Here is a 10,259-nt window from a genome sequence, read left to right as displayed (position 1 = left end):
AAAAAAAAAAAAAAAAAAAAAAAAAACGTGCACAAAACACAAGTCTAAACCTCCCTGCTGCCTTCAGCTGCAGCCATACTTTGTTATTTAAACAACGTTCAGAAGGCATCGCTGGATATCTCCCATGAAGATCCCTCAAAATATTGTTTGCTCCCCAAGCTTAAAATAAGATTTTGGGATCTTAATATGAAAATTCAGAAGTACAGAATCTCCCCAAACTCAGATTATGAATATACATATGAATCTATATGAATGATCCTTGGAAATACTATGCAAACATGTAGCTAAGAAACATACAATCACAAGAGCATAAGACAACACAATCACAGTCCTAAACTTGTTTTATTAGGGAGACTATTACTAAGATGGCAATAATGGCTAGAATCTCACTCCCCAGGATGGCTAGTGTTCCTCGTCTCCTCTATGGCCATGGATCCATGACAGACCCTCTTGATGCTTACCCATACCCTAACTGCAATGTGCTAAAACCTCTGATCTCTTCCTYGACTACACTAGACAGTGGGAAAGATTTATAACAAAACTCAGGTGTTCAAAGTGCAGGACATGACTACCCATCCCATGTGCTTCATAGCAGTTACTCCATATACCCCAATTACATATTTCAGCAGGAAAGTTAAACTAAAGGAATTTTTATCACTAAGAGCATGAGAATACTATCGCAAAAAGATGGTAATTGATGTAAAGATTACTGGACAGGCTGAAAGCCACGATGACAGATCCCTGCATCTCCTCGTATTTCAATTTTAGAAGGCCTCAAGCTCTTTTCTCTGACTGTCCAGAGGCTAATACTACACCTATAACTCCGGTACAGTTCAGACTAGTCTACCTCATAACTTGAGTTTTTAAAATAAGCATTGTGTTCTCTGCTGAAACTGCAGGGGTAGAAGGGAAAAAAAAAAAAATCAGGAACTGTTTTGGCATCTGGTTAGTAGTGTCACATCAGTATTTTTTAGAACAGTTAGAGTACTAGACATCAATGTTTCTGAAAATGTTTAGATAAGCTCACTGCTAGTGTATTTTCTTAATAGCCCATCATGTCAGTAACTGTGAAAAGATAAACTCTGTAGTTCTTTTCTATTACATCTTGTCAAATGAAAATCATGGTGCTAAGAGCCAGCTTATTTTAGAAAACAAACCACGGGTTTTGTATTGCCCCTGGAATTTGAAAGTCCCTGGAGAAAAACAGCAGAGTCTCATATAACATCAAATGTCCAACATTACACTGAAATCAGCAATGTGCAATATCCTTTATTACATGACACCAGCACGATTTATGGTTTCCGAATGTTGTGGTTTCTAAACTGTTTACTTACTTTTGTCACCTCCTCAGCCCATATCTAGCCAGCGTTAAAAGTGAAGCGTGAAGCAGGGAGAGGGGGAAGATAAAAAACATACACACTTAGAAGAGCATTGTGGTGCTTTAATGCAAGATGCAACTATACTTTAGCTTTTAAATATTTCCCTATCTTTCTTTAGGACCTCAAAGACATTTGAGGATTGCTATGAATGAGTCAGTTGCCCAAAGCCCTTCATATACAATGAAACTRAAGTCAGTATGTTTAGGACTGTATTTGTGAAACCAAATAGATATTGAAGAGGATACGACTTGTCAAACTTAGAATCTTAAAAAATATGATATTTGAAACACAATTACTTGGAAAATGACATGAACCAAACAAAGTTACATTATGAATTAATTTAGCTATGTTATCTTAATGTATTRGAATACTGGAAAACTACGAAAAAACGTTCTTGTTTCAACACTACRTTAAAGAATGACTGAAACAGAGAAATGAGTGATTTCTCTTGCTAATTCCACTTAGTTTATTCTTTCACAAGAATCGTCACTAATCTGAATTTACTATTTATGCTGTAGAGATGTCTCAAACTGAGTTTTAAAGAAGTAGCAGGAGTAAATAAAAAAATGCAAGTAAGTTAATCTGGAGGTTAGCATAGCTTGCTGTCCCAGTTCCCTCTTGCAATGCCGTTCTTTAATTTCCATATTCCAGCAGTTATAAGTYGCTGATGCCACAGTTGGGACTTTGGTAGGAAGAAATGTGCACAAACRCTACAGTAGTAAGTTGCAATAAACAAGCTCATTTGCTCTTGGAAAACATCTTAAACAGGACTACGCAATCTGGATAGCAAGAGGAAACACTTAGGAAGGAAATGAATGAACACAGAAGGCCAACAAACCTTTAGCCATTTTACATGCAGCAAGTTGAGCACGTAAGAGACATTTACCATAATGTTATTCTCTTCAGGCTGAGAGGTGTTTAGTTGCTTAAGTGCATAGATAAAGACAAAACCAAGTTATACTGTGAACATAGCAAGTGAATAGGTTATTGACATAAAAGAAAGCAAGTTTAAGCAGAACCGTGAACTGAATACAGATATCTGAACAGTTTTATTTATTTTAAATACTCATCTAAGGTACTTCATTTGTGCTGCAAGTATGGGAGGATGCCTTTTCCTCAAATCTGAAGTAGTTTTACAACATACAATCAAATGTAGATACTAATTGATCACTTTATTCCAGGTTGTCGGAGAGCAGTGAAACTTGGAAGAACGTGCATCCTGGCTTAAAACATTTTACTAAACCATTAGTTCAGTAAGTTTTGTCAGACATTTTCCATAAATAAAGTGATTCAGTGGAAGACCAGCCAYTAGCATCACACCTGTTTCCATGCAAATCCTCACTTCTTGTACATTTTTTTCCCCACTTTGTTTCAAGGCTAGGAACTGCTGCATTTCTAAATGTCAAACCACCCTAATAGTGCAACTKAAGCATTTTAAAGTGATCCAAGAGATCTGGGGTTTCATGTTTTATGAGCACTGAATTATTTTGAGTTATTTTTAACTATTTTTAAATAAAACTATAAAGTATTTKCTACATGAAAATTTAAGATTGGACATGTAATAGCAGTAGCAATTGGGAGCAATGTGTCAGAGCATACAGCTTCACATGAGTAAGAATTTACGCTGGTGATGGATGCAATAAATCAGAGTGCACAGCCTTCCTTCTAACGATGAGCTTAGTAGAAACAACTTCCTCTTGGTCTTTCTACTGCTTTAGGAAGCATTTAACTGCCACCACATCACCAGGAAGCTAATACCCCAAACACTTCCTTTTCTTCAGGACATGTAACACTGAACAAGTCTAAGTAAAGGCACAGTGTTTACTTCGCCTCTCTCTCCAACGTTTCCAAACTCCACTGCTGGCCAATACTCTGCTCCACTCACCAGTGTTAGTTTCCCAAATTAAGCAGCTTTTTGGGGGGGTGGAGGAGGAGGACTATCCATCATCTCAGTAACTCTGGGTATTTAAGGAAAACAGTCTACAGGTAGCTATGAAAACACTACATGCATACGCACCCCTCCAGTTACCTACATTTAATTTTGTCTCCATTTTAAAGAGAATTTAAAGAGTTTCAAAAGGAGCTGATTTTGTTGTTTCACTAACATTTCAATTTCCTCAAAAAAGTACTGAGAGAACAAGAATGGTTAAGATATGAGTTTGAGTTCTGTCCCATCTGGTTATGTGAAAACAGCAAGTCCAAAAAGCTGGGTGGAAGCCTAAGCAATCAGCCAAGTTTATAAATATATAAAATAAGCTTGAGAGTTATGAAAAAAGTAAACAAACAAACAAAAAAAAGAAAAAAAAACCCACCAACATCATCAAAAAACTTTACTTACTGCAGCTCGAGCTTCTGCAACTTTGGCCTTCTTCAATCTAGTTTTTGCTGCATCCAAATCTAGACGTTTATTTTGTAATAGTTTACGCTCTTTCTGTAAATGAGTTAAGTTAGTTCAGGAGAAAAGAAATAGTTAAAAGCAAAATCCGGCACATTAACTACAAAAAGTAAGTTTTCAAAATGATTTATTTAGCTTGGTTAAATGAAGAGAATATAAACCAATAGGACAAATTCCATCTGATTTTATACATTATTTTAAATAAAACATTATACAATTATCTATCACTTGATTTAAAAAAGCTTAGATTTACAACTACTGTGAAATGACAGAAGTAGTTCACTTCTACTTACAGTAATAGTTTTGTAGTCTCCTTCAATAAAGTTTCTTAGGGGAGTGAGAAAATTTATAGCAGAAGTTTGAATTAATTCTCTGTCTGCTGTCCCAATGCGCTTTTGTGTTTCTCCACATTTAATGAGTGCATTTCCTGCAAAGGAAATAATATGCAAATTTCACAGCAATCCAGGCAGCTGCTTTTTTGTTTTTTGCTTTAAAGCAAAGGAAAACCAAAAAAATTGATGTTTTTACAGGTACAAGAGTCTAGGTCAGCAGCTCGGAAGTGCCACAGTAGTAGTCAAAAGAAGTCTCAATCAGTTATTAATTTCCTTTGAATTAGTCTTTTTTTTTTTTTTGTTTAAATAATTATAATAAAAAAATCAGTTCAAGGGCAGATTTCAACAAGAATATAGATTTTCAGAAACTGAAAAGTCCAAGTTACAAAAAACACTCTCTAGGTTTTCTGAATGCTAAAAACACTTTGTGACACCACTTGAAAGGTTAAAGAGTAACTTTACGCTAATGGTTCACGCAACTTGACCCCAGTTATAAGAGCTGCAGCAAATGCAAGCAGAAGGGCTCTTTGCCTGTAACTACAATTCTATTTGATTAAAACAAACAGAAAAAACTCATGGGTCTGACAATTTAAGAAGAATCACAGATAATGTCACATTTTTTTAGGGCCATAAAAGGAATAAAGCCTGTTGTCATTGACTGTGTATCCATACATCTTCTACAAAACATTTGACTTTTTCTTTTTTTTTTTTTTTTTGAAGTATAATTTTCTTCCTTAGGAAGGTAATTGCATTATTTCCACATGTAGAGAACYGATCCTTCCAAGGACAAGAACTTGCCTCATACTCTAACCCTGAGACAAGCAACTGAACTGTCAGAGTTTACGATTGCAAGCTGCATGACAACTATGCATTCCAGTTGTTTAAGCCAAATTAAAAACAGTGATAAYAGATTTAACTGCAAGAGTTATAGAGAAAAAAGACATTATAATTTATAATTACATATTTATATAGTTAAATATGTATAAAATACACCATCAAAAGTCACTTGAAATTATATTCAATGTCACCCCTACCCTATCATAGGTATTGGTGAAGAAGGGAGAAACATTGAGGTGATATTCCACACACACACACACACACACACACACACACAAACAGCTATTCCTATCTTCTGTAATCCTTAGGTTGTGATAGAAGCCTCACCACCGACTTCTTAATGTTCAAAGGGATACAAATCATCTCAAAATGTTATAAAAAAGCATTGTAGTATTACCTAGAGGAAGGCAAAACATACCACTCCACATTGTTAACAAACAAACAAAGTATCTGTGCATTTTCCCCTTCCCATTTCTGCAACACAAGTCATATTCTCTGCTTTCACTTACCATAGGCTGTCCCAGGTCCAAATTCATTCCCTGCATCAATCATATACTGGCCTAGTAGCTCTGGATTATTCAGACGACTTGGGGCTTTGCGGTCCAACTTCTCATACACAAATTCTTCTATCCTAGCATCTGAAGAAAAAAAAAATTGATTTACTGCTATTCAAGTATAATTTACAAAAGTAAGAGGAAAGAAAATAATTTTCAAAAATCCACATATTTAAGCTTAAGTAATTTAATATTGTAAAATGGAAAGTACTACTCTAAGGGCTCAATTGTACTCAATGTTTGTCATGCTRTGTTCACGTGCTTCTTGATGTTGAGCCATAAAATGCTCTTTAGCCATAAAAGGCTCTACAGACCTTGACAGAAACACTGCCCTTTACAGTTATCTTAAACTTCTGAGATACAAAACCTGATTTCTCTGATCAACCGTTCGACTTCATAGTTAACTCACTTCATTCATGCATACACTGTGAACCAAATTTAGCATGTAGTAACACAGGCAATCCAAAGCTGTCCTCTAATGAACAAACCTCCCACTTTGATGAAACTAAAACATAGTGTTAAACAGATAACTTACAATGATGATGAATTAAATAACTACTTCCTTGTCAATGTCACAAAAGTTAGTCTTAAACACAGTTGTCAGTTCACTTTCTAGCACCAAGCATGAACCAAGATGGATTCRACTTCAACTTTTTCCTTACTCTGGCCATTATTTTATTGTGGACAGATTAAATTACAGAAGATCCAAAAACGTCACCTAAAACGTTACTGGACTATTGCTTGGGTCTGACCTAAACATACTACTAAAATTTTGACTGGAAGCCYCTTCTGTCTCACCCAGACAGGTTGTTCTATTAAATACAAACAAAATAAGTTCTCAGGAACAGGTGACAGTCCTCCCGAGCAGATTGGCAAACAGTTGAAGTTACATTCCCAGATGAAGATCATCACTTAACACTGATTATTTTTAGACATCAGAAAATAGACTGGTCAGCATAACTGAGATATTACCATATATTACCCCTTTAATAAAGCTTCCTCATGTAGGTCTATAGCCTCCAATTACTGATTCAAGACTCTAAGTTTCTGGAAAAGTAAATACCTAACACAAAGGATTGCTAAACTAAATGAACAAGAGAACTGTTTCCTCCAGCCTTCCCTAACACCAGCCCTAGAGATTTATAACTGCTATATTTAGTCATGACTTATAAAATTCCTATGTCAGTAAACAGTTACACGGGCAAAAATTCAGAAATTGCAAACAGAAGCCTGAAAGACTTCTTACTTGGATTTGGCTGCAATAATACTTCTGTCTGTTTCATTATTTTTTCTGTCCACAATTTAGTGCATTCTGCCTTGCTGAGAAGGTTCTCCAGGTGAGCATCCAGTTCAGTCTTCTCTGCTTGTCCAAGCTTTTCTTCTGTGAACTACAATTAGAGAAACAGGTTGAAAATATTAAGTTACTTCATAAAAGCAGATTTACAGTACAACTTTAGGATAGTAACTGTTCACTCACATTATTTGCAAATCATACTTTCAAGTATATAATCATTAGACAGTATTCATTAAAGATTTGATGATAATTTTGAAAGTTGGTAARCTCAACAACATAACTTTGCTTTCAGAAAACAGGGATGGAGACGGCATTAATCAGATTGAGATAAGGAAGCCTATTTATAACACTATGAAGAAACTCTCTGCTCTGTTTGCTTTTGGTAAGTCTCARTCTAGGCACTGTGTCTGATTCTGCATAATGCTCCCTAAAACATGAAACAAAAGGAAAGAATGTGGAGGTAATTAAGGTCCCTAAGAGATTGGGGAAAAAAAAACACCAAGGAAAATGGAAGTAATTGAAGCTGACTCTTCTCCAAAGTAAAAGCAGAAGACACAACAGATTCTCTTCTCAGCCACCTTTTATGTATTTGAAGAAAGCTGTCCACAACAAACAGGAAATGTATTAGACTACGAAAGCAACGTATTAGACTACAAGATGAAGGTTTAAGATGAGATATTGGATAACACTTTTAAAGACAAGTATTAAATGCTGAATCAGACTGACCTGTGATGCAGAATATATCTTTTTGGCAGTGAGGGAAGAGTTATTTTTGTTGTTGTTTGTTTTTTAAAGAATAGGTTAAACAAATCTTTCAGGAATTTTTTAGATATAATTGAATCCTTACAGGAAGCATTAGATGACCTCTTATGCCCTCTTCTAAATTATCATTTCAGTGACAGTGAAATACAATCCACACTTCCTTTAGCTAAATAAAAACTACTAGACTATTCATTTCACTTGATATTTAATCCATGCCAGCTTTTATTAATACACAACCAATCTGTACTTCCTTCAATCCCAAGTCTCTGTGAGAAGGGAAAAACCCAAGGAAGTTTCATGTCAAGGAACCCAACAAAACCAGAACTAATACAGTGTTTTGCCCCACTCTCTTGAAAACAGTAGCTTCCTCATGATTACAATCTCAGTAACTGACAGTCTAGTCAASGTCTGGCATTTTCGGTTAGAAGAACATGGCCTATAAGTAAATGCCTAACAAGCTTACCAGTTAAGAACGTAATAGGACTGGAAGCATTTTGACTGTCAAACTTTATCCCTGACAAGTTACTAAGTGGAGTATTTAAACTCTCTGTAAGAAACAAGAGTAGAACAAAAATAGAACCGTATTAGCCAAGCTTGTTTTAATTTCCATTATGCRTAGGTTAAAAATAACTTTGACACTGTGAACTTCTAAATATTGTACCTTTGGGGGCTCCACATACATGCAGGCTGTCTCTGTGAGAAAGTTCAGTTGCAGCACAGGGAGAAAGGGAATTCATAGATCTAATATTGCTCATGTTTAAAAAGGCACTTTTAAAGCGTATCCTGTACTTTGTTTGTTCACAAGCTATCTAGTAAGCTACCTAACCCAGTCCTCTGACATTGTTAATTTCAAAATATAAATTTGCCTAAACATGAGCAGCTTATGCAGAAGGAAATTGCCCTCTTCAGCAGAAGCTGAGTTATCAGTCCACACATTTCAAGTYCACACTGCGAAGCTGATCAGAGGTAGAAAGTGTTAACGGAAGCTTCCGAGTTCAAGTTGTAGCCATCAACAACAAAAGAGTCTCTGCTGCTAAGGAGGAACAGTCCAGCTTGGGATTCTTGGCTTCTGTACGGGGCAACTTGTCTCATTCCAGCTACTACCTACACTCTGTGGCAATATTTATTGTACCTCAGATCCTGTCACTCCCTATCCCCGTTTCACACTGCACAAACTGCAACTACCACGAGCTTCACCCAGAACAACTGCTCCAGGCAGGCCCTACCCATCAGGTGGGAGGGAACCTTTGGATGAAGATGGATGGGAGCTCAATTTTACTATGCTATACTTTTAGGGTTTTTTTTCCCCCCCATCTAAGGTAAACACCAAAAATACTACTTTCTGTAGAAAACTAACTAAAGCCATCTAAACACTGTAGAGTCTCATCCACAAGAGAAACRGGTTTCTTGGAACCCAGTGTGCCTGTAATAGAAGAGTTGGGTAAGCCTGTGAAACAAACAAGATGCTCACCAGCAGCAAGCTGAAAGGAAAATTTTAAGTGGCGGTCTTGCAAATAATATTACACTGCACTGTTTCACCAGGTTTCACCACATTTGTTGCGCTTTTTAATATCACAAAAAAGCTACTGTCAAGTCATACTAAGTCATACTACTGTCATACTAAATCATCTAACGATGCTTGAAAATCAGAGTTGAACTCAATTCACAAAGCTGTTTTTTTCACTGGAGGTCACAAGATCCACAGCCTGATGACACAAATAAACAAAGAGATGGTCCCTCAATACCATCTGCACACTTTACATAAATAGTACCTGAAAAAAAAAAAAAAAAACAAGTGGCGGGGAGTATCACAAGCATACAGAACAATACCTGCTTAGATGATAGGAACACGTTAAAGACTTGTCTCCTCCCTGCTACAGCTGAACTGCAGGGGAAAGCGGCAGCTAGCAGAAGAAAACTACTGCTTGCACATTTCCACAGGATTTAAGTCTGCATCACAGACGCACTGATGTAGCAACTCAGACACAAATCATCAGTGCTAATAGAGCACACTGGGGTAAAGCACAGTTCATATCAGCTTCATACTACAGCAGACTGCAGAAAGCCTATGTTAATGCAGCACTGTAGAAAGCATTAAGCATTTAGATGTAAAATGTCAGGCTAAATGAAATCACAAGGTCCCATCACAGGATCTCACAATAAAGGGTGATCTGTATCTCTTCCCTGTCCAGCAAAGGGAGCAAAATGGCTGGAGGTCGACAAGGAGAGATGGCCTGGGAAACTTGCAGCACTTTGGGAGGCSGGGAAGAAGTGCATCACAAGGACAATCCCCCAAACTGCTTTCATTTCACTTKAAATTTGAACAGCTTTCAGGTGAGTTCGGTGTCCCGTTGCTCTGCCGCTGGCTTTGCTGGGATGGGGCCAATCCAGGCAATTGCTCCGACCGGCTTCAGACCRGAGAGCGCCTCCACCTGCGCTCCCGGCCGGGCCAGGCCCACGGAAGCGGCGGGGCCCGCGGCGCTGCCGGGACGCCCCGCAGGAAGCCTGTCCCGCTCCCATTACATAACGCGGGCGGCCACAGCCCGCAGCGCCCCGGGCGCACGGAGAGGGAAGCCTGACTCAGGAGCAAGCGCAGCTGAGACGCCCGGCAGCGCAGGCGGCCGGACACGCTCCGGCGCCACGGAAAAGCCGCCGCTTCCCCGAGCAGAGCCCCGCTGGCGGCTCCTGGCAACGCTCACGGCGGGG

At 38.0% G+C, this 10,259-nt stretch overlaps 1 protein-coding gene across 3 annotated transcripts in view; it reads right to left on the bottom strand.

Moving 5' to 3' along the window:
• Positions 1-6,908, bottom strand: part of SH3GLB1 (SH3 domain containing GRB2 like, endophilin B1) — a 15,984-nt gene extending 9,076 nt beyond the window's left edge. Inside the window, exons 1-6 of one of the 3 annotated variants that reach the window (XM_026037924.1) lie at positions 6,744-6,899; positions 5,453-5,581; positions 4,068-4,201; positions 3,718-3,810; positions 2,218-2,304; positions 1,335-1,358 (exon numbers count right to left, since the gene is read on the bottom strand). In XM_026037924.1, the coding sequence (XP_025893709.1) occupies positions 1,335-1,358; positions 2,218-2,304; positions 3,718-3,810; positions 4,068-4,201; positions 5,453-5,581; positions 6,744-6,780 (504 nt within the window). In that variant the 5' untranslated portion in view covers positions 6,781-6,899. Of the gene's footprint in view, positions 1-1,334; positions 1,359-2,217; positions 2,305-3,717; positions 3,811-4,067; positions 4,202-5,452; positions 5,582-6,743 lie in introns of all 3 variants that reach the window. The other 2 variants (XM_026037925.1, XM_026037926.1) reach the window with 2 other exon arrangements.
• Between the last annotated feature and the right edge of the window lie 3,351 nt (positions 6,909-10,259).

This window comes from Nothoprocta perdicaria, unplaced genomic scaffold, assembly GCF_003342845.1.
Source record: "Nothoprocta perdicaria isolate Ctin4 unplaced genomic scaffold, notPer1 scaffold_20, whole genome shotgun sequence".
Classification (NCBI taxonomy): Eukaryota; Metazoa; Chordata; class Aves; order Tinamiformes; family Tinamidae; genus Nothoprocta; species Nothoprocta perdicaria.
This window is presented reverse-complemented; position numbering and strand designations above follow the sequence as displayed.